The 22342-nt window shown below is 33.0% G+C and overlaps 4 protein-coding genes across 6 annotated transcripts; 3 read left to right on the top strand and 1 right to left on the bottom strand.

Moving 5' to 3' along the window:
- The first annotated feature begins 4207 nt into the window (after positions 1 to 4207).
- On the top strand, positions 4208 to 5162 carry LOC118062050 (gibberellin-regulated protein 1). 2 transcript variants are annotated; one of them, XM_035075727.2, is made up of 3 exons: positions 4208 to 4392; positions 4530 to 4572; positions 4798 to 5162. In XM_035075727.2, exons 1-3 carry the CDS (start codon positions 4309 to 4311, stop codon positions 4977 to 4979), a joined length of 309 nt encoding a protein of 102 aa, XP_034931618.1. In that variant the 5' UTR covers positions 4208 to 4308; the 3' UTR covers positions 4980 to 5162. The 2 variants fall into 2 exon arrangements, with proteins under 2 accessions (XP_034931618.1, XP_073265304.1); XM_073409203.1 differs by having other exon boundaries at positions 4218 to 4332.
- Positions 5163 to 7734: 2572 nt separating this feature from the next.
- LOC118062052 (gibberellin-regulated protein 11) lies at positions 7735 to 8589 on the top strand. Its single transcript, XM_035075728.2, has 3 exons — positions 7735 to 7872; positions 7982 to 8024; positions 8098 to 8589. Exons 1-3 carry the CDS (start codon positions 7801 to 7803, stop codon positions 8277 to 8279), a joined length of 297 nt encoding a protein of 98 aa, XP_034931619.1. The 5' UTR covers positions 7735 to 7800; the 3' UTR covers positions 8280 to 8589.
- Positions 8590 to 13776: 5187 nt separating this feature from the next.
- LOC118062034 (uncharacterized) lies at positions 13777 to 19499 on the top strand. 2 transcript variants are annotated; one of them, XM_035075709.2, is made up of 12 exons: positions 13777 to 14791; positions 15040 to 15281; positions 15499 to 15556; positions 16106 to 16227; positions 16322 to 16508; positions 16615 to 16885; positions 16994 to 17118; positions 17246 to 17315; positions 17399 to 17489; positions 17591 to 17935; positions 18012 to 18230; positions 18570 to 19499. In XM_035075709.2, exons 1-12 carry the CDS (start codon positions 14698 to 14700, stop codon positions 19038 to 19040), a joined length of 2295 nt encoding a protein of 764 aa, XP_034931600.1. In that variant the 5' UTR covers positions 13777 to 14697; the 3' UTR covers positions 19041 to 19499. The 2 variants fall into 2 exon arrangements, with proteins under 2 accessions (XP_034931600.1, XP_034931599.1); XM_035075708.2 differs by having other exon boundaries at positions 16106 to 16230.
- A 645-nt stretch (positions 19500 to 20144) lies between these two features.
- LOC118062047 (AP-2 complex subunit sigma) lies at positions 20145 to 21801 on the bottom strand. Its single transcript, XM_035075723.2, has 6 exons — positions 21583 to 21801; positions 21411 to 21509; positions 21278 to 21328; positions 20870 to 21043; positions 20499 to 20558; positions 20145 to 20361 (listed from the first exon to the last, which is right to left on the bottom strand). Exons 1-6 carry the CDS (start codon positions 21583 to 21585, stop codon positions 20320 to 20322), a joined length of 429 nt encoding a protein of 142 aa, XP_034931614.1. The 5' UTR covers positions 21586 to 21801; the 3' UTR covers positions 20145 to 20319.
- Positions 21802 to 22342: the final 541 nt, after the last annotated feature.

Genomic DNA, 22342 nt, shown 5'->3' with positions numbered 1-22342 from the left:
CTGGACGGTTCCAGGGACTCTTCTCCACCAGATATCCCTGACAACTCAATCCTGACGCAACACTTTGTTTTGCCTTCTTATGCGTATTATTATATATATAAAAAAAATACTAATATGACAATGCTTGGTGCTTTCATGAACCCACCTCGGCCCCTTTAATCATTGCTATCAAAATGTAGCCATAAATACCAACACCCTTTCTCTTTGTTTTGCACGTCTAGTCCCAGGGCTCGTGTGGTATACGATGCAATACTAGACAGTGCAAAATTTGTAGTCGTTTTTACTTTTAAAAAAAGTCAAAATCACTAGAAAAAACCTTTATAAATTACATATTAACTAAAAAACATTTTAAAATCATTAAAAAAAAACCAGTTAAATTTAAAAAATCTAAACAAATCCAGACTAAACTTTTGAGGTAAAAATAATACTAGTTATTTTTCAAGTAAAATAAAAATTAAAAAATCATCATTATCAAAATTTTCTGGTTGGCTTTTTACACTAATTTTTGCTATTTAAATTGTCAATTTTATGATAATAAAAAAAATTATATATTTTTTATTGTTTTCTAAGAGCTTTTTATTTTCAATCTCAAATTTAAAAAATAAATAGAATGAAATTTTAAACTAAAATGAAAATTTTATAAATTTGAAATAAGCCATGTATTTTATATATGCTTTACATACAAGTCTTTTTTTTGAAAATGTTTTTGAAGAAAATTAAATTATTTTTATTTTTATACTTTAAATTAATAATTATTTAATATTTTAGATTATTTTGATGTTGTAATATTAAAAATAATTTTTTAAAAAAATAAAAAATATTACTTTACTACATTTCGAAATAAATATACTTTTGATTATAACAATTACCACAATTCCAAAACACCTTTAACCCCGTTTGTTTGTTGGAAAGTTGTTTTTTTTTTATAAAGTAATTTTTGGGAAAGTGAATTATTTTTTTATATTTGGTAGTGTAATGAAAAATAAGTTAGAAAATACTTTCTAGTATTTGATTATATCATTGAAAATGAGCTGGAAAATAGTTTATTGAATATTTTATTTTTTTCAAGTTTACTAAAATAATAAGAAACAAATCTTACAAATTAAAATATTGAATGAGAATAGAATTGAAAAAAAAATAATAATTTCATAAATTATCTCAAATAAAATAAATAATAATCAAAATAATAAAGATCAAATCTAAAAAATAAAAAATTAAAAGATGAAGAAATTAAAACAATAATAATTAATATTTCATAAATTATTTCAAATAAAATAGGTGACAATAAAAAAATAAAGAACAAATTTGATAAATAAAAAATTTCAATTAAAAAATGATAAGGGAAAAGCAATTAACAATTATAAAAATGAGGACTAAAATTAATATAAAAATGAAATTCTAAGGGATAAAATTAAAAAAATAATATTCAAAATAAAATATATATAGTAATCAAAAGTTTGAGGACTAAATTTTATATAATCAGTAAATAATATGATATTTTAAATTTTTTCATAATTTCTGGAAAGTGTTTTCCGTCCAAAATAAAAAAAAAATACTTTCTTGAAAACTAAGCTAATTTTTTTTTTATTGAAAAATATTTTTCTTTGATCAATTTTTTTAAATATAAAAAAATTTAATTTTTTTTTTAAAATTAATTTTCAAAAAACAGACGCAGCCTAAATTGGGATTTAGTTTCGAAATCTTATCCAAGATTTATGCCTGATACAAAGAATACCGTTCAAGTCACATCGCTCTATAAATGAGTTAAAGACGACAGGGTTTAGCTCTATCATATATATAGTAGACAAATCACAATCGAGAAATTAATATTAGTTTCAAATCGTAAATGTTTCGAGCAGTCACCGACATAGCATAGTTTGATGAAATAAACTTTGACCTGAATGGTTTTTTTAAAATAATATCATAGTCAATTACTTCCATGTTTACATGTCAAAAATCTCCCATCGCTTCTGAGAGGAGGTGTTTGATATAATTAATTTTTATTTCTATTTTTAAATGTTTTTAAAAATATTTTTGGTTTGAAAAATTATTAAATTATTTAAAACAAAATATGTTTTTTTATATATAAAGATAATAACCAATCATAACTAAAAAATAAAAATTTGCCCCGGTGCTTTCGTTTTCTTTTCTTTCCTAATTGTTTTTGGGATATGAAACTAACTGGGATCATATACCTTGCCACTGAGGATTGAATATTTTTTGTAAGAAGACATACGCGATTGTCTGGTTGGAAGGTGATTGTGAATGTGATTTGATGAACTATAAAAAATGAGAAAGTGAGATTTTTGCATATTTTATTTCACCTCTCAATAAATAAGCCATTCTTAGGAGCAGTGCTTTTCTTTTATTATTAAAAAGTATCATCCAATAGGTACCTTAATCCCCATCCTAAATCACTAGCCTAGGAACAATTATTAAAGCACCTTCACTATCTAACTAATTCCCAAGGTGGTCCATTATTATCCGAAAGAAAAACAAAATAGTAATATAAAATGTATAGTTTAATTGATTAAATTCTAAATTTACTTTTTAAAAATTTATCAGTTTGAATTTTATATATTTTAGAGTCATTGAAGACTTACATTATTATTAATTTTAAAATTTTAAAAAAATTAATCAAAATACATATAAATTAATCCGAATATTCCATTTTTTTTTTAAAAAAACACACTTTAGCATGATATTCGAGGCTCCTACCAGATTAATGTAATTCGTCCGTGCTGGCATCGGTGCATGAACACAGCACACCTGTGTTCCATGATCTCGAACAGCTGGAGGAGTCACTCTCGGAGGGTTCTTAAAGGAAGCTTTCAAGTGCAAAGGTGATAGCTGCCTGTCATTTCTTTATATTTCTTTCATAAATAGAATCGGTAAAACGAGCGAGGCTCGCCAATTTTGGGCTCTCAGCTTGTCAGAAACTTAAGTTTTGTGCTGGTTAAATTAAAACCTAGCTATGAGTCTATGACCTCCTAAGGACGTCGATAGTTTGGCTCCATTAAGCACGGGACAGCTTCTCTTTCAGGAGTACAGATTTTTGCTAGGGCACCCAAAAGATTGGACTTCAACAAAAGAACAGGGGGTTTGGCACAAGACCATACTGATGACATAGATTGACGCACGGCTTGTTTTGTGATTTCAAATTAATACTGTTTGATATTTTATTTTATTTTTTTTTTCATATTTTTTCTTTAAAATTTTATTTAGTTGAGATTCTATTAATTAGATCTATTTTAATTAACGATTATTTGAACATATATTCATGACAGTTAAAAATTATTAACATTCAAAAAAATCTTAATTGCCATATATATCTCTAATTTACTTCAAATAAATCGTTTATGTGGCTGCTTGCAAGCTTTTTCACTTCAATCCTACAGTTGTTAGTCTGCTATCTTGTGGAATTTTCAGAATATAAATAATTATATCACAAATATATCTAAAATCACATTAAACACGAGCCTCTCGATTATTTAATTATTTCCTTGATCCATTACCCGTATTTTAGTCTTTCACGCATTCTCAATCTTCATCCCGAGCTTTGATTTCCTTTTTCACCTTTTCTGATGCTGAAAGATGTGCCACATCTCCGAGTACAATAATTGGAGAAGGCAAAAGTAGTATACACCATCAGGGCTCTTGATAGTAAGAGCATCCACTAAGGAATCTAAAAAAAAAAAAAAAAAAAAAAAAAAAAAAAAAATTCATTGCATAATAATATAAATCATATTTTAAAATATTATTTAATAATTTAAATTATTAAATTAAATTAGTTTTTAAATATAATATCAGAATCTTGATAATCTAATGATCACGATTTCAAATCTTACCATCTTTATTTATTTGATAAAATTAAACATAAGGTGATATATACATATGCAAGTTTCAAGTCCAAAAGACTTTTACGTAAAGAAATGTGTTAGATAATAATATAAATTATATCCTGAAACCTTAACTGACAACTTAAATTATTGAATTAAATTCATTCATGAAAACTTTCAACCCTTTCCTCGTTCATCCTAGATGATTCCGAGGGCTCTGCTCCACTCTACGTCCCTGACAACTCAATACTGATCATATACTTATATACCACCTTTTCCCCCCTGCGTAAAATAGGAATAATACTTCGAGAATATTTGGTCCCTCCATAAACCTACCTCGGCCTCTTTATTCATTACTACCATCATATGGCTATAAATACCAAGGCCCTTTCTCTTTGGTTTGCACGCCAAGGTTTAAGGTTTCAATTTGAGACTGAGAGCTCCGTTGCAGTACTTGTGCTCTCTAGCCATGGCTATGATCACCAAGTTTCTGATTGCTTTACTTTTCTTCTCTCTTCTTGTTCTCCAACTTGCCGAGGCTGATCATGATACAGTAGTGTTTCACTTCAATTATCTTTTCTTTGATTTCTTGTTTTTCCCTTTAATTTTTATACTGATTGCTCACCTACGTGAAGTCTTGCTAGCTATATATCATTTATCTAAGTAGTATGTTGCTTGGTATTGATGCAGGTGAGCTCAAATCTGGCTGCGAGTTCCCCTCCTACGAAAATCGGTAATCTCAATCTTCATAATATAATTTACTGGCCAAGTTAAATGTTTAAAAGATGATCTATCAGCTGTGCCTCCCCACAAATTTTTTTTTTTTAAACTCGGTTTAATTGCAATTTTTTTTTGTTTAAACATGCAATTATGAATATTTTGATTAGCGAGAGATAAAATTGAAAAAAAAAAAAAGAACGTTAATACTTAATGATGCTCGTCTGGTTTCGTTTCTCAGATTGTGGTAGCGCTTGCGAGGCGAGGTGCCAGTTATCATCTAGGCCACGCCTGTGCAAGAGAGCATGTGGGACTTGCTGTTCAAGATGCAGCTGTGTGCCTCCGGGAACGGCCGGTAACTATGACGCTTGCCCCTGCTACGCCAGCTTGACTACCCATGGCGGCAGACGCAAGTGTCCTTGAAGCAAATCTCGAGCACTCATGATTTAATAATATACAAGAAAATATGCTGCTCTTATATGTAAACCGGAAAATCAGGTTGCTACTGTTAATTATGAAGTTTCTGTAATTTTACTGTTTTCTATTATCTAAAAACTGTACTTGTTTTCGATATGTAATCTCTTAACAAGGGAGCGTTTTTTTTTTTCCGTGGTTAATATTGATTTTTAAATTATTTTGTATTTAAAAAATATTAAATTCATGTTTTTTGATATTTTTTATTATTTTAAAATATTGATGTTAAAAACAAAAGGAAATATAAAAATATATTTTCAATTAAAAAGTATAGCATTACTAAACATTTAATTTGATTATAGTTGAACAACCCAAAATTATGTAAAGATATAATACTCATTTTGTCTCTTCTTAAACATCAAATAAATAATACACGTAATAATATATCAACATCCATTTTTACTGTGTAAATGTGGAGCAAAAATATCTTTCTAGAAATATACACATTTGTAGATGTTAAATTTAATTTGGTAAACTTGACCGAGTCAATTTAAAATTAAATAAAATAATTAACTTAGATTTATTCAATAAATCACATATTAACTTATCAATCAAACTATCATAATTCTAAACTAGGTCAAATTCCGGATTAGATCTTGCAAAGTATATATGTTCTTCTATATAACTCAGACGACATGTATCCTTGATGCTTGCGCTTTCTCCATTTAGATTTTATCATTCTTGACAAATCACGACACCAAGAAGCACGCCACCTTTCGTTTACTATCTAGCACTACGAGAAGGTGCAGCTCTTGCCTCTTGCGGCTGCAGCTAGCTAGCTAGCGGCCACACAACCTATTCACCACCGTGCCTCACTCCCTTGATATAAATAAGCAGTCTTCCTCTAAAATTTGAAGTTAAAACAACAAAGGGCTATAGTTAATCTAAAACCCTGTAGTGATTGCCATCTCAAAATCTTTGGTTGCTTCAATTCTCATGATTTCTCTTCTTGTTCTCCATCTCGTTGAAGCTGATCAAAATATGCTAAATCTTATGCTCTAATTATTACACCCTTCATGTTGTTCACACTCTCTATGTTTCTCTATTGTTTGTCCATGACTTATTGCATTTCGACGAGTCTCAAAATTTAAAATGTTTAAAAATAAATTGATGTATTGAATAAATGGTTGGTCTTTTAGCTTAAACAATTTAATTTAATTTATTTATTTAGCTGGTAACTTGATATGAAAAGTCCAGAAAATTGATAACTAGTATTGGATAATAATCGGTAAGTCAAGGTGACCGGTAGTTGTGGTACCTGCAAAGGGTCTTTTTTAATGAAGTGAGGATTCTCTAATAGTAAAGTTAATAAAGAAAGAAATTGCAATGATATTTTAAAGAAATAAACTCTGAAAATATATATGCTTAAAATATTAAAAATAAAAAAATTATAAACTTTTGATTTAAAAGATTCATAGTTTTTTATAACTTATGATTCTTGTTTTGTTTTTAAGAGAAAGGGCTAAAGTGTAATTTTATCATTGTGATATTTTGAGTTGTATTATATTCTAAATAATTCATATTGAATCAATATAAAATATTAAGTGACACGTGTGGGATCCTGAAAAAATTTTTGATAAGTGTTGGGCTTGAGCACATTAAAAATAAAAAAAATAAATCCAAATACGTTGTATGGATGTTGGGCTCAAGGTGCACACCCGAGCCCAAAGGGATGTTGTGCCGGGTTTTAAGGTACCTAAGATGCTTTTTGTTTAAAATTATATTAAAATATATTTATTTTATATTTTTAACTTACTCGTATTAAAATAGTTAATTAAATTTTATATATATAAAAAAAAGGTATAAAAAACACTTAGAGTACTATGTAATTACCCGTCTTCAGACTCATGGGATTTTCTGCCCCCAGGGCAGCCCAATTTTGGATTTTGAAGGCCTCATAACGATTGCTGATAGCCTAAGCCCATGTTCTTGTGGGCATGTTGTGGACATGTCATTTACCGACCAATTATCATCTAGGTCCAGCACCAAGAGTTTGGGCTAAATATCGAATTAGATTAGATGATAGGGTTCAAGGAGCAGATTACCTCGAGCAAGCTTGATCCTCATGCAAAGTGGGGTGAAGACTTGAATCCTCAGCACTCTCCTTGTTTATATTTCTTTGTGATGTCAGCGTTGAAACTTGGAGGGTTTCATCAGTGAAAATGTACCGATGCATATGTAAAGACTGAAGATTTCCTTTGCCTTGGGGAAACCTCCTAGCATGCCTATTGCCTGGAGGTTTCTCCAAGGCAAAGGAAACTTTTGATGTTCTCTTTTACTGTTCTACAGATGTTTCTTGCGTTTTTGCTCCGCCCGTATGCTTTAAGCAGCAGTAAAAGTGACAAAAAACGAATCCTGTACGTACGGAGATGTTTTTATAAAAGTATTGTTCAGTTTTTTTTAGATTTTTTTAAAATTCTAGACATCTATAATTTAAAATCATTGCAAAATATATAAAAACTATTAATTTAATATTTTTTTAGATAAAAAAAAAAAAAAACAATTTAAAAAACAGAGTGTACCGTGAAAATAAACGCCCTCTGAAATCAAACCTTCAATCGTTCGTTAAGAGTAATCAAATACAAAGCCGTCTCTGTCGAACATGTGATTCTCCTAACTTCAATCAAACTAAGTAGTCCTAATCGAACCAACATTTTTACTTTGACAAGAAACCAACCACCCCGTTTATTACCGTCCTCCTTGCGAATTCTTTCATATAAATACACCTCATTAGAAGTAGAAGGTAACCTTAAAGTCGTGTCTTAAAGCAATGGCCATCTTCAAGATTCTAGCTGCTGTCCTCCTCGTAGGAATCGTCTTCAACCTTGCTGTATCTGATATGGTAATTAAGCATTTTGAATGCCATGTCTGAGCACATGAAGCATGCTGTATGTTGCCTACAGTTTGATTTCTTGATCTCCATTCACTCCAATTATTGTCTTGTGTTCCAGGTGATCAAGAGCTTGGTGGAGAGTGACCCATCCCCGCAGATAGGTATATATTAAGTTCACTGAGATTGATTTGATTCGACAGATTTTATTATGAATTTCTCAAATTCTTCTTGTAGACTGTGCTTCGGCTTGTGCTGTGAGGTGCCAATTATCGTCAAGGCCAAACCTGTGCCACCGAGCGTGCGGTACCTGCTGTGATCGATGCAACTGCGTTCCTCCGGGCACTTCCGGCAACTATGACGTGTGTCCCTGCTATGGCAACATGACAACTCACCATGGCCAGCACAAGTGCCCTTGAACAGCTTTTGGCCATCCTGCTGCTGCTTTAATATAATGGAGATTGCAATTACCTGAATAAGGATGCACAAAACGACCACGTTTATACAAAAAAAACATAATAAAGAATTACTAGAACGAGGACGTGAAGATAAGCATTGAATATATTTGTGGATTTAGCTTTTTTTTTTTTTATGGTATATGGTGTAGCTTTCTGCAAAAAGAAAAAGAAAAGAAAAGGGTGGAGATACTTTTTATGCATAGAAATCATATCTGCTGTATGTTTTGAAGGGGAGAGCATAATTCAAGAAAATCCAATTACAAGGTTTGTATTTTTCTTGGGCAATGATGGGGGACCATGTCAATTTATGAATGGGAATCGGCAATGTACAAGCGTGGAAGGACCAATTTTATTCTTTTCCTACATTGGTCCATTGGGCCTGCAAGTTGTAAGACAAAAGTGGAGAAAAGAAAATATGGGCCTATCATTTTTTTTCAAGAGAAGGTTTTTTTTTTTTGAGAAAATTATGTTTACATGTGTTTTAAAAATATATTTATTTAAAAAAATATTAAATTTATAATTTTAAATGTTTTTAAATGATTTTTATATATAGATTGAATATCAAGAGATTTTTTCTCACATTTACGATAGATTGATGTTATTATTAGCTATGTTGATTTGGAATTGTTTAAAATATTTTTTATTTAAAAATATATTAAAATAATATTTTTTTATGTTGTAAAAATTATTTTTAAAATTAATATATTAAAATTATTTTAAAAAATAAAATTTAAAGGCACGTTCGTCTTCTAATGATTGCATCATCAAACATGAAAACAGGACGGAAAAAGGGTCTGCCCAGAGAAAAGAAAAGTTGCTGGAAAAAATTAAAAATTGACAGCATGAAAATGACAGTGAGAATACGATCAGTGGTCACAGGCTCGTGATCTTCAACAGATTGCCAAGGGCTTCTCCTTCCACTTTCTTGACACTGCTTTTCCCTAGCAATATGTTGAGAATGGAAATTCACAGATTATTTGCATTCATCAAAGTCATTATACCAGGAAAAAAAAAAAAAAAAAAACCTTCGAATTGGAGGCTCTCAGCAATGATTTGGAATTCGATATTCTAATGCTTGGACTAAGCTGGGTGACAAGTTCGGATCTGAGTAATTTGACACAGCCTCCATTATCAACCGCACAGCTACTGATCTACGTCCCAGCAACTCTGTGATGAAGGACCTTTGTCCCAGCCTCCATTAAATCAATCGAGCGAGGATGCGTAGATCCGATCAGATCAAGTACAAAGTCAGATATAAATCCAGTGGCAGGTCACTGAGCACCGATCAACAGGGTTTTTAGTTAATTCAAAACTAGTTAACCACTCTTTGACTTTACAATGTGTATATATTGCACGTTAACTTTCTATTCGCTAGCCGGTAACCCCTAGCTCCGGTAATCAAAGCGTTATCTGCATCAACTGTTGCTGTATTCTTCGGAAGCCTTAGCCCCGTAAAATCAAGACAGAAAATATTAATTAAAATTCTATACCGTATGGGTTGAATTGTTTTTCTTTTTTTTTTCTTTTGATTTGGTAATTCTTATTTTAATTGTAATTATTTTATTTATATTGACTGTTTCTAACTGAATTTTACTTTTAATTTCATCCATGATTGTTTAATGTTGTTAATTTTTTTAATTATTATTTTGGTTTTCAATCATTTTCTTGATTTATTTATTTTTCATTGATTTTATACTTGATCATTTCTTTTCATTGAATTTTTTATATCAAGTTCAGTGCCAATTCTTTTAATTGTTTTTTTTTTAATTATTTTTAATTATTTATTTTAATTTTATCTCTAAACATTTAATTTCATTTAAATTTCTTTACATTTAATTTTAGTTGGTTTTTATGTAAATTTAGTACATATTTAATTTTATTAATAATACCCACATTAATTTTTTTTATGTTGAAAAAAAATTATTCTACCTGCAGCTAGATAAGTTGAATAAACATGTCAATATTTTATTTTTTTATATTTATTGACACAAATAACTGTCATATACCTTTTGATTTATAATTAAAAATTTTAGAAAAATTTACATATTTATTTTTTATTTTATACCAAAAAAATTTATCAAACTCGTAACGATCATAATTAAGTATCATAAACATTCCAAGCCCAATACAAGCATGGCCCACTTGCCATTTATTTGCTACGTTGCCTATAACAGTAGACATCTGCAATCTCATCACTTTAACCGCGCCATGTCCAACCTATCAGATAATGCAGCTACTTATAAGTGTGTTTGGTATTGCGGTAGCTTTTGTGGTAATTTTTTTTTTATAAAAAGTAAATTGAGGTTGGTTTGAAAAAATAGGTGTTTGGTTAAAACTGTGGTTGAAATTCTTTTCAACATATTACATCCCCAATAAGGACTATTTCCATGGTTTTTTGAGCCAACAAAATCAGGTAAAATATCATCAGAAACAAAATTAGAATTGTGATCAAATTCCACAAATACTACGTCATCATGCGATATTCTTTTAATTTACGTAACGTTATTAAATAGCATAATTTTAAAAAAATTAAAACTACTCCAATGAATTATGCTTGCGTGAATAGTAAAAAAATTCCAACAGACAGGTTAATGCTTCGCATTACAAGTGAATTAAATTCACATGTGAATTTAATTCACTGTCATTACCTGCAATAGACACTGTTATGCACCAGCTCTCAGCTGCTTTGCAAAACATGGTTTGATGGGAAAAATTATGGGACCCACTAAATAAAAAATAGCTTTTCTTACGTTACAAACGCTTGGTTTACGCGGTTAGCTTTAAAGCAGAAGCTACCGGTAAACAAACACCCATGTCATGCCTATGTGCCTTTATCAACTAATGCTCCTCTTTTTTCTTTTTCTTTTTTTAATTGTCTCCAAGGTAACGCTAGTATAATAAGATAAAATAAAATCAATACACCAAATTCGCATCAAATTTCAGGGCTCAATACTGGGTAGACGATGGAGACTACCGAGCTATGGGATGGCAGGAGCAAAAGGAATTTACAGTGGACCGGTGAAATGCGTAGAGATTGAAAAGAACACTTAACGATTATATATTTTGGTTGACTCACACTGACACTGAAAAACAAAAGTTATGAGAGCGAATGAGATTAGAACCCTTAGTCGTTATACTTATAGCCATAAATGATGATTACTGGGATCCCTCTCGCCGGATCTCTACAACAACAATTGAGTTGATCATGTCTGACCGAGTTGAGATGGTCATCTGAATTATTCAAGAGCAGATTCAATTACGAATTATCATTAAAAATAAATAAAAAAGTATGCAATTAAGTATAACTTTAAAAGGCCTAGTATTTTACCATGCAAGGTTCACTTGTTCATCATTTTACTGAGATGAGTTGTGTAATTTCTTTTTTATTTTTTTAACTTGGTTCTCAAACTTTTTTTCCTGATGATTTAGTTGTAATCAAATACCAATTAATTTTCATATGTTCTAAAAAGGTGAGATTATAAAAAGAGAAATTGAAATAAAAAAGACATAGGTATATCATAAGTTTTACAAAAGATGCATGTTGGTTTTTGAACTTCAACAATCACATAAATTATATAATTTTAGTATATTAATATTTTTTCAATCTAATTTTGATAAACCTTTTTTATTTTTTTCATCTCTAATTGAGAGAGGGGAGAGAGATCATCAAATTCCAACTGTAAAGAAAAAAAATATTATTAACAATGATTTAAACCACTAAAATAGATAATATCCGTGTCAAATGATTTTATTTACCAATAAAAGTTCATATTATATCTTTTTTCTAACTTAAAAGTTCATGACAACACATATATGAGCTTGAGTTTATTTTTATTTTGAGATTATTTTAGTTTTTAAGGTGGTTTTTTTTAGGCAATATATATATTTATCACTATTATTACAATATTTTATAAGTGTTTTGTGTCATCCATGAGTTGAAAATGAGTTTTTAAATAAAAAAACAATTTAAACCTCGATTTTTCCGATCATTGTGATGACTAAAATCCAAGCAAATTGGACAACATGTCATCTGCTTCAACAAGCAATATGTCGTGTGATTTTTTTTCAAAAACATTATGGTCAAATCGCCTAGTTGCAAGCAGAAAAATTGAAAAGTTGCATCACGCTTGCCTGCCATGGAAGGCTCGCGTGCGAGCCCTAATAAAATGGGTCAAGCGGGCTGGCTTGCTAGCCCACCACACCTGACCTTTACTTTACATATTATTTTTTTATTTAAATTTATATCTTTGGAATTATAAAAACATATTAAAAAAATATATAATATAATTTTTTTTATAAAAAATAAAAATATATAATTCGCACTACGTAAGTGGTTGAATCCTACTCTGTGTTATGTAGCCGTTGCTATGCGAAAACGTGAATTATCATCTGGGGTTATTTCTGTCATTTCAAGTTAAACTTACCAGCTGAAAAGAAATGGAAGTCACGCATAATTCATGACCCGATGCCACGCTGAGACGCACAGCATCGAATCATCATCACTGCACGCATTACCGATTTCCACATCAACGTCGATTAATCGCCGATTCTAAAACACCTCCACTCCCTCGTGAGCGCTACCTTTTTCTAGAACCCCTCGTCTTCTTTCTCCCAGTAGCGAACACGAATTCTCTCCACAGCGCGTGAATGCACCTCACGCTGCACTCCCTTCAAATTCTTTTGCGTGTGGGTCAGATCAGAAACCAGCGACTGAATTCAGGCCTTTTTAAGTATCTAAATTTCGTAGAAAGGCAGAAAATTTATACAGTATATTTCTTTTTCTTACAGTAGAAACAGACTGATCTCTCGTACGGACATACGGCAGTGCCTCGTGTCTATTGTATTTGACCTTTTCAATAGTAACCGTTGATCGATGAATCAAAAGTCTCATTTTTCAGTGAATCAGGTGCGTTGATTATTTTATCGAGGAACCTTCAATTTAGCCCCTAACTGTCACCCTCATTATCTACCTATCCCTAAATCTTTTTATATTGTCAATATTTTCCCAAAACCAATCAAATTACAAATACCAGACAATATTACCTCTTCAAGAGTCATTCAAAAAATATTTAGGAGCTGAATTCTCGACTTCTTATAGGCTCTTTTAAAATTTTATGGTAATTTAAGTAATTTAGTCTAGTTTACATGAAATTTAAATTTGATAATTAAATATTTTCATCGAAGATATCAAAATTAACCTAATCATTAATAATTTAAAAACTTTGGGGACTACATCAAGGTTTTCCGTAGCCTTAGAGAATAAAGTTCCAGAGTGTCAAGGAGCGACAAGAAAACGATGGGGGCATATTAAATCCGACGTGGCTGACACGTGTAAGTAGCCCAAGTCTACTGATCGGACGGTTTCGGATGAGTAGAGAATAGAAACCGTTGAGATTGGGAATTACAAGAGAATTGGGAGTGTGTATAAAGGAATGCTGGAAGTAAGTGACGACGTCTTCTCAAGTAAAGCTTTAACGAAGACGATTTTAGTGTGCCCAAGGCTTCGATTTTCCTTCGAATTTAAAGGTTGTTACTTGTTGCTCGCATTTCCCATTTCTTTCTTTTATGGCTTGAGTGAAAGGAGTGATGATTTTTGAAATGGAGGCTAGGTAGGATATTGTGTGTAGAGTAGTGTAGGAGAGATTGATGGCATTGATGGGCTAATGTTAATTGTAATGAAGGAGAAGTTTTAGGAGTGAGATCCACCCACTCTTTAAAATTTTCAAGAGCTTTGCCTTTTGCTTGCTCTGCTCCTTCTTTCTGCTTTGAGACTTTCTTTTGGTGTCCCATTTTTTCTCTTTCTTTGTTCTTTGTTCGTGTCTTGTGTGTGCTTTATTTCACGAAGAAGAACCTGATTCTCTAAACACGAGGAAACGAATTACTTTTCTGTTTCTTCTTCTTCTTCTTCTTTTTTTTTATTTGGCTTTTCTTGCTTTTTGTCTCGGCTATATTTCTCTCTATCTCTTATCTTCATCTCCATCTTCTCCGAGAGAAACAGAGATCCTCTGCTCTTCAAGACAAAGAGAGACAGAGAGAAGAGGAGAGATATCTGGCTACTAAATTGATTAACTTTCTCTTTCTTTGGAACAAAAACAAAAAACCCAAATGCCATTTTTTCGGTTATTTTCAGCCTTGCATTTCGCTTACTAACTAATACACCAAAAACTCTCCCTCTCTCCCCTTCAGTATTCCTCTCAATAGTCAATGTTATCTAACTTGTATTTGTTCCATTGAAGAAGCTTAAATTGCGAAGAGAAAGACAGTAGCAACGATAAGAAAAGATCTGGGTTTGGCTTATTTTGGCTTGATTTTTTTGGTCTTTGAGGAAGCAGAAGTAGAGCTGGTGGTGGTGGTGGTGGTGTGTTAAAATGGTTAAAAGATGATAGAAATGGACAAGAGTAAAGACGTGAGGCCAAGAGCCAGTCGGTTCTCAAGACAACAGATTAAGCAATCTGGACACAAGCTTCTCTCTGGTGATTTCTTTTTCTAAATTTCAAATTTAATTATTTCTGGTCCCCAAGGAAAAAAATATTCATGTCTTTTACTTAAAAACAAATAAACAAAACCCCAAATGAAGATTTGTCGTTTTCTGTTTTATTCATATTCTGATTTTGTGATAAGAGTTCCACTGATAATGCGTGTCTATGATTCCATGCTCTCTGCTTTGTTAGCTATTCCTAGTAGAGGTATCTGGTCTCTTATTTTTTATGATTTTTTTAAGGTTCGAATGGTGGTGACTTTGTTGTTTCTTTGGAGAAATCGAAGAGAATTAAAAGATTGAGTGCTGTTAATAATAATATTAATAAAGGGAGTTGTAGTTACGAGGTGGAGAAAGAAAAGAAGTGTGAGATGGGAGGTGGTGGTGGTGGTTGTGAGGAGTCTGACAAAGAAGAAGTTCAAGCACCGTCTACTTTTATTGGTGCTGTTAGTACTAGCAACAAAAGATTCAAGCTTCCCAGAAAGGTAAGTCCATTAATTATGAGTTAGGTGCTTTTCATTAATTAGTTTCCTGTTTGAAGTTTACTTTTTTTGTGTACGGAATTTACTTATTAATTTCGTTTTTTTTTTCTTTTCATTAATTAGATTCCTGTTTGAATTTTACTTTTTTTTTTTTTTCTGTACGAATTTCACTTCATAATTTCGTTTTCTTTTCTAATGTTTTGGTTGAATTCCAAAGCAGTTTTTGGATGATTGCGATGGTGTTGATCATGCAACTGTTCCAAGGAAGCTACGGTCAGGTGTGTGATGTTTCGTTTGTCAATTCAGAAATTGAATGCTTCTTCATTTTTCTTGGTGGGGTTTTTGGCTATTTGGTTGGATGTCTGGTTTTTGATATCAAGTGTTTTTTGGTGGGGGGTATTTCTTGGAAGTTTCTTCTTCTTTTCTTTTTTCTTTTTTTTTCCCGGATGGTTTTGTTTTGTTTTTGGCATAGTGAATTTTGGATTGGAGCTGAAGCAAAACTGGAGCTTTTTGCCTTTTCTTTTCTTTTTATGGAAGCAAGATTCTCTGTGTTGTCCTTTTTAATTCTATTTATTATGTTGATGCTTCCACTTCATGGTGTATCGAATCTTTTCAAGTCGTTTTTTATGTTATTGTGTTTGGGATTTTTCTTTTTGTTCTTTAATATTCTCAAGCTTGCTTTTCCGAGGGAGATACTTTCAGCTTTTTTATGAATCAGAAAAGTTTCTTTCATTTCTCTTTTCCTGAATAAGCAATAAATTAAATATCAGTTCTTCACGATTTTGGTGGAATTAATTCTGTGGATATATGACCATTTTCATTCTCAGCCATGAAGAAGCGCAATCGGGAATCTATCTCTCCACATGTTCCTGATTCAAAGAAGCTGAACCACCCTAACAGTGGAGTGGAATCACCCAAAAGGGATGGTTTAAAGAAATCGAGACTGAATGTGGTTATATCTAGCTCCCAATTTCAGTTCTTAAGTTCCAGTTCCTTTTGCATTAAGCACTTTAATTTACATAAAGCTAAAAATGCTTTTGTAGAAACAACAAAGCCCAGACTGGTCCAGAAAACAGATTGTCTGTGGGCCAATAACCAAAGACGAGGAAGAAGTTGTGGAGACCTTATATTCTTTGGCAGGAATGTTCGCTGACAACGAAGAACCTAAAAATGACTGTAAATTGGATAATACTTCTTTGGATGCAAGTCCTTCAACATTGCAAGAGCCCAGTGAGACTAATTCCCCTGATTTTGAAGATTCTTTTTGTTATTTTTCTCCATTTTTTTATTGTTGTACCTTTTGTGTTGTAAGTATGTTGTTTATGGAATTCTGTAGCTGTAAAAGAGGACTTGAATCCAATTTTCCTCCCGAGAATTGACGAGGCTGCTGAGAAAACATTGCTTCACGAAACTCCTAAAGTTGATTGTTTGAACAAGCCTAGTTCTCAAGAACGACCTTATTTGACCACTGATAAAATCCAAGGTGAATTAGGCAGTCGTGTTGCTCAAGTGAATCTGTCCACTATTTTGGCTAAACAGGAGGAGCTAAAGTCATCGTGCAATTCTATCAATCTTTTCATTGCCCCTGAGCAATACCGAGATACTCCGTATGCTTTCTTTTTCCCTTTTCATTTGGTGGTTATGTTAAATACATTTCTTTATTTATAGCTTCAAGGCATTTGTTTATTTATTCGTTACATTTTTTGAGCTTGCAGCAAAGTGAAGTACTCCACACGGTTGGAGACCTCACTTGAGAGAAAGCCAGACATTGCATTGGGGCTGACAACAACTGTAAGTCAACTAGATCAACGGCACACAATCTGTCAATCCAAGAACAATGGTAAAACTTCTGCTCCTGGGAAATTATCATCTTATGACTCATATGTGCTTGAAATAGCTTTGATATTAGATTATTTTTGTCATGTTTATGACTACATTAAATAATTGATTTTTTTTTTCATTTGAAGGTCCAGCATTGTGGCCAGGTTTGTCTTCAACTGTATCAAGTGGTGCATGCAATCATGGTTCTTCATCACAGTAATTTTCTTCCATGCCCTTGATCTTGTACATTTACAGCATCCATGCCTTTGCAATTTGTCATTCAGTTTTCCCTATCTCAGATCCTCTGCCACCAAATTTCCTTCTTGGATGGATACTGCTCTTGGTGCTACCAGGCCCAATTCATTCCAGAATTGTTCGTCTATTGGAAAGGTGATGGAAGACTTGAGTCTAATGATTATTTCTCTTGCCCACATGAATTGGTTGTTCCAAACTTAATGACCGGTTTATCTTATGGACTCTGACTTGTACAGGTTTCTAAAGTCAGCACCGATAAAAGATCATTGAAGAGGTCCACAACTCATGTTTACATAAGTCATCTCATTCGGGTTTTACAAATTCCGGAGAGCAAAGACAGCTTGCCACTACATCTGAATCAACCGAGGCCAAATGATATATTAAGGCAAGGTGCATTCATGACCATGAACGACTTCAATGGCAACAGGAATGGTTTGAATGGAGCTACATCTGCTAGAGCCATAATTAATATAGGCGACAAGAATTCAAATCAAGTTGAAATGGGTACTCTTCTACAACAAACACTCCAAGATCAGCCACAGGCTTCATCAGCATCTGGGGTGCACAATTCTCAGAAGCAGGTAAATTTAGCGATGTCAATTTAGCTATGGTTTAATATTTTCTAACTGGTTTTCATCAATTTGTACTCTCTTGCAGACTTTCAATTTCTTGTCCTTGTCAACTGGTGGGAGCGGCTTAGAAGCTAATAACAGTTCCAGTGGGGTTGGAAAGAGGTCTGAACAATCGGCTCAGCTGCAATTTCCTTACCTGCACTCACATTTGCAACAGCAACATTCCACACCCGTGCCTTTCCCTATGTCCCAAACATATTACTCATCCTCATCTCACCCTGATCAGCCTGCAGCAGCACAGCAGGTTTTTATCCTTGCCTCTTAGATTGCATGTATGCATTTACATTGATGACTCAACAACAAATTGAACAAGTGGTTTTGAAACTCTCCCTCAATTCTAGTCAATATTACATCCATTAAATGGGGATGCCGTGGTAGTTTTAGTGAACGTAGGGAGCCAGCCAATCGGTGATCTTATTTTCAACATGATCTTATTTTTTCCTTACCCTTTTCTGAGTTATCTGTGGTCTCCAAATTCACACTAAATTCTACTACATCTATACATGATTTAGTCAAATCCTGATTGAGTTACTGAGTTGCCTTTCGAGTCATATGCCAACTTACGGCGCAATTCTTGATCTAGGCCCAGATTCAACAACCCTCCTACCTTGGCAACTTGAACTGTGGTACTCGTGCAAGTCCTACGGGCTTCACAAAGAAGCAACAGAAACAGAACCAGCAGCAGCAGCAGTTGCAGCACCAACAGCAACAACAAAACCGGCTTTGGGCAGCTCAGTTAACAGCAGCTCAATATAGGACAGTTGGAAATTCCACAGCTATGACTCAATTTCCAAACTGGCAAAATGGAAGGCAAGACTCGCCTGCACAGATATCATTCGCCCAAACCATCATCCCTCCATCGTCATCTCAAGAAGCAATTGGTCCCAAGTACGCTCAAATCTCTCAGCAGCAGCTTATGACCATTACTACATTTCCTCATGCTAGGGTCAGAAGACAAGACCACCATCTCTCCTCTGTTTATGAAGAAACTGGAGGTGGGTTTCGAACTGGTGGTGCACTGCCATTGCAATTACTCTGTAACGAGAGCCTATGAAATGGGAATGGGGGTGGCTGAAGGCTGTTGTCTATTAGATGAGCAGTGAGATAATTTTATTCTGTGTGTTAATACCTGTGATTCTTCGGCACCATCAAATGGGGAATGAACATCAAAGTTATCCTTTGGTGTTAAATTGAAATGGGGAGGACAGCAGGCCGGGGAAGCTAGCTGATCAAGTGGTGACGACGTTTAGTACTGTCGCCTTTTTACAAGTACATGTAGTACATCTTGATCATTTTCAAAGAAAATTTAAATAGAAAGGAAATTGTAGAATGTCGTTGTCTCTTTTGAGGACCCTCAATCCTGTAAGCTAGCTTATGGTTTTTGCTTATTACCACGGTTTTTTTTTTTTTTTTTTTATATTGATAAAATAATATAGTTTGAAAAATAATTAGTACATGTTGTAATTAGAAAACTCAACATTCAAATTATTTACTTTTGGTGATTTTTTTTTTTGATGCTGCTCAATTCATCTCGTCTATATATGATACAAATAATGTTATTATCAAAGCTTTAATTTACTTCCAGTATTTTTTTTTGTTCCTTTTATTTTAATTTTTATCCTAAATTTCATAATTGTTTTTTTGAAATGTATGTTTTTTAACCATGATATACTATTTTATCAATTTTTTTCAAACTATATTATTTTACCATTAAAAAAAAAAACCAGCTCTAATTTTCAAAAAATATTCGAGCTTATAGGGACTGGGCATGCTGTCAGAGAGCATTTATTCCTACTTAGAATTCAGGATCTAACTTTTTTATAATGTTGTGTTTGCTAGATTATTGGCAGGCCAAGAAAGCTCTGCTATTGCTTTGGTAAATTCATTATCAAACTTCTCACCTACCCATTACTTTCCTCGTTTTCCTGAGCACTGTTGGGCAATTGCCACAGCTTTAGGCTCCTAAATCTCTGGCATCTACTTGAAATAAAGGTACAATTTGAACGAGATTAACGAGTTACAGGAGATGACGATTGCAAATTTTTTATAGACATCCAGAATGTTATAAGAAAGAACATGAGATGAACACCCCAGTAACCTCACACAAACTCACTCCATAAAGGCAGATTGAGACACAGAGGCAATGGAAAACGAAGGATAAAAGAAGCAATTTCTGTCTAAAATCTGTAATGTTACAAGGTGAGAACTGGCTTGTGCAAAATGGGTAAAGAAATAACAGCTGAACAATAAAGAACAAGGCAAACAAACACAGGAGGGAAAAAATGGAAGATCAAATTGACACTCATAAACACTCTTCACTGCAGAGCAGATGCTTACTCCAGCTTCTCCAGCTCTCCCATTCTCTCTATGATTGCCTGCACATTACAAATGAAGTATTAGTTGCATGTTTGAAGACCATGCACTCTATACATGTCAGTGTGAAATGGGCAAAAACTTGTTTCCCTATGAGCTGGATATGCCAGGAAGAAATAAAACTCCAGAAAACACTCACCCTCTTGCTTGTTTCTTGAAGCTCCCCGGCAAGAATGAATTCATCAAGTATCAGATAAACCTTGGAGGAAACAGAAAATCAAACAAAGCAGTATATCAGAAAAACAGCAGCAAAGAACACATTACTCAATAGCAACACGCATGCAAGCGTGCGCATGTGAGGGGAATCATCAGAGCCAATATGAGGCCTGTGAATTCCTTTTGAGGGACTCGTGATAAAGTAATAGATCTGCTAACTTGACCAGAAGGCAATGATTACAAGTAGGAAAAGGAAACATCAATTATGCATGCAACGCACACAGAATTTCAAGAGAAAAGACGACCATGGTTAAAGTCAAAGTATCAAAACAAAAAGAAAGAAAAATTGCAAACCTTGTGAAAGTTAAACACCAAATCTAGCTCGCACACATTGCTAAAGAAATGATCCAATATCTCCACAAATAAATGAATGCACTCCAAATAAGCCAGTTCATTATCTGTTATGTCGACACACAGTGCGAAAAACAATCCAGCGTACCGCCTGTAGATGACCTTGTGTGTCCGAAACTGCAACCAAAACATTCCTTAGGTAAAACTAAAACAACCATTTCATTACTAACTGTGGGAAAAGCAATCAAACGTTCAATTCTTAATGGCTTTCATTAATGAAAAACCTCAGCACATCTAGTCAAATCAATTGGATTAAGGCTTGTTTAAGCACAGGCTCCCGTTTCACAATTAGCTTCTTCTCTTTATCAAATATTTTGCTCAACTATTGAAAAGGAATCAGAAATCACTTACCTCAACAAAATTCGTGAATTTGGGATCTCTGTTAACAACCAACCGATGAACCTGTAAATTATTTAAAAAAAAAAACATAAAAAAAACCTAAAAAAATAAAACAAAAGGAAAAGAGTATGAATAAGATCATAACCTCGTATTCGACCTTGTGCTTCTCGGAATCCTCGAGAGGAACATAGTATTTGGCGAGGCGAGTCTTGCCTTGTCTGTTTTGCAGCAGTATAAACCGGATCTGCCAAGTCAAAAACCAGTCATTAACATGATATCAAGCAGAAATGCATTAACAAGATAATTGCAAATAGTACCATTGTTAGAAAGATCGAAAGAGGAATTAACGAAGAAATTCCAAGAATTATTATTTGCAGAGAGTGAATCTAGAGAGGGATGAGAGCAGAAATGTTTGATTTTTCTCGTGAATTGCTTTCGTCTTCGCAGGGAGTCTCCGAGGTTGAATAGATGCCGAAGGAAAGGAGGCGAGAGTGAGAGATCTAGCGTGTAACTACATCATACAGGTAAATCGTCTGATACTTGACGTCTTATTATCTTTCTCGATGATGTATTTCCTAATTTTGTCCCTTTGTGTTCATATGATTAATCTGCGGCTATCGTGATGTTCACACATAAAGTTGGTATAAGTGTTTCACAAGTACATGAATGAGCCGAGCCTGATGTTAGCCGTTTCGCAGTGTTTGTCTAACGAAACGCAGACAGCTTGCCTTTTTATTTTCTAAGAAAGTAAATTCCAATATTATAATTTTCAGAATTTAATATTTGCTTGTAGTCTGTACACCTCGTGAAAAGTCATATGATTTTATTCTAGGAAAATGTTTTTGAGAATTCAATAAATCTCAACGTTTACATTGAGAAATATCGGTATGTTTTATTTTTATTCTTTTTTAAAACATATAGTGGTGCTCATTATATATTATCAAAATAATATACACCAATAATGAATTCCAGTCACTTTATAATTGCTTCATAAAATAAATAAAAAATAAAAAATATTTAATTAAAGATAGGAATGAGTAAAATAAATTTGATTCTTAAATAATTTTAAAATGAATT

The sequence above is a fragment of the Populus alba genome, chromosome 5, assembly GCF_005239225.2.
Source record: "Populus alba chromosome 5, ASM523922v2, whole genome shotgun sequence".
In the NCBI taxonomy this organism is placed as follows: domain Eukaryota; kingdom Viridiplantae; phylum Streptophyta; class Magnoliopsida; order Malpighiales; family Salicaceae; genus Populus; species Populus alba.
The sequence above is the reverse complement of the archived record's forward strand: the minus strand, read 5'-3'. Positions and strand labels throughout refer to the sequence as shown.

Bases quoted from the DNA above. Each gene is read 5' to 3' on its own strand.
- LOC118062050 (XM_035075727.2), top strand. From the start codon at position 4,309: ATGGCTATGATCACCAAGTTTCTGATTGCTTTACTTTTCTTCTCTCTT. The intron at 4,393-4,529 runs GTAGTGTTTCAC...GTATTGATGCAG, and splicing joins CCGAGGCTGATCATGATACA to GTGAGCTCAAATCTGGCTGC. The intron at 4,573-4,797 runs GTAATCTCAATC...TTCGTTTCTCAG, and splicing joins TTCCCCTCCTACGAAAATCG to ATTGTGGTAGCGCTTGCGAG.
- LOC118062052 (XM_035075728.2), top strand. From the start codon at position 7,801: ATGGCCATCTTCAAGATTCTAGCTGCTGTCCTCCTCGTAGGAATCGTC. The intron at 7,873-7,981 runs GTAATTAAGCAT...CTTGTGTTCCAG, and splicing joins ACCTTGCTGTATCTGATATG to GTGATCAAGAGCTTGGTGGA. The intron at 8,025-8,097 runs GTATATATTAAG...TTCTTCTTGTAG, and splicing joins TGACCCATCCCCGCAGATAG to ACTGTGCTTCGGCTTGTGCT.
- LOC118062034 (XM_035075708.2), top strand. From the start codon at position 14,698: ATGATAGAAATGGACAAGAGTAAAGACGTGAGGCCAAGAGCCAGTCGG. The intron at 15,557-16,105 runs GTGTGTGATGTT...TTTCATTCTCAG, and splicing joins TCCAAGGAAGCTACGGTCAG to CCATGAAGAAGCGCAATCGG. The intron at 16,509-16,614 runs GTGAGACTAATT...GGAATTCTGTAG, and splicing joins TTCAACATTGCAAGAGCCCA to CTGTAAAAGAGGACTTGAAT.
- LOC118062047 (XM_035075723.2), bottom strand. The intron at 21,329-21,410 runs GTTATGATCTTA...AATAATTTACAG, and splicing joins AGCACAAGGTCGAATACGAG to GTTCATCGGTTGGTTGTTAA. The intron at 20,559-20,869 runs GTTTGCAATTTT...GTTTCCTCCAAG, and splicing joins TGGTGTTTAACTTTCACAAG to GTTTATCTGATACTTGATGA.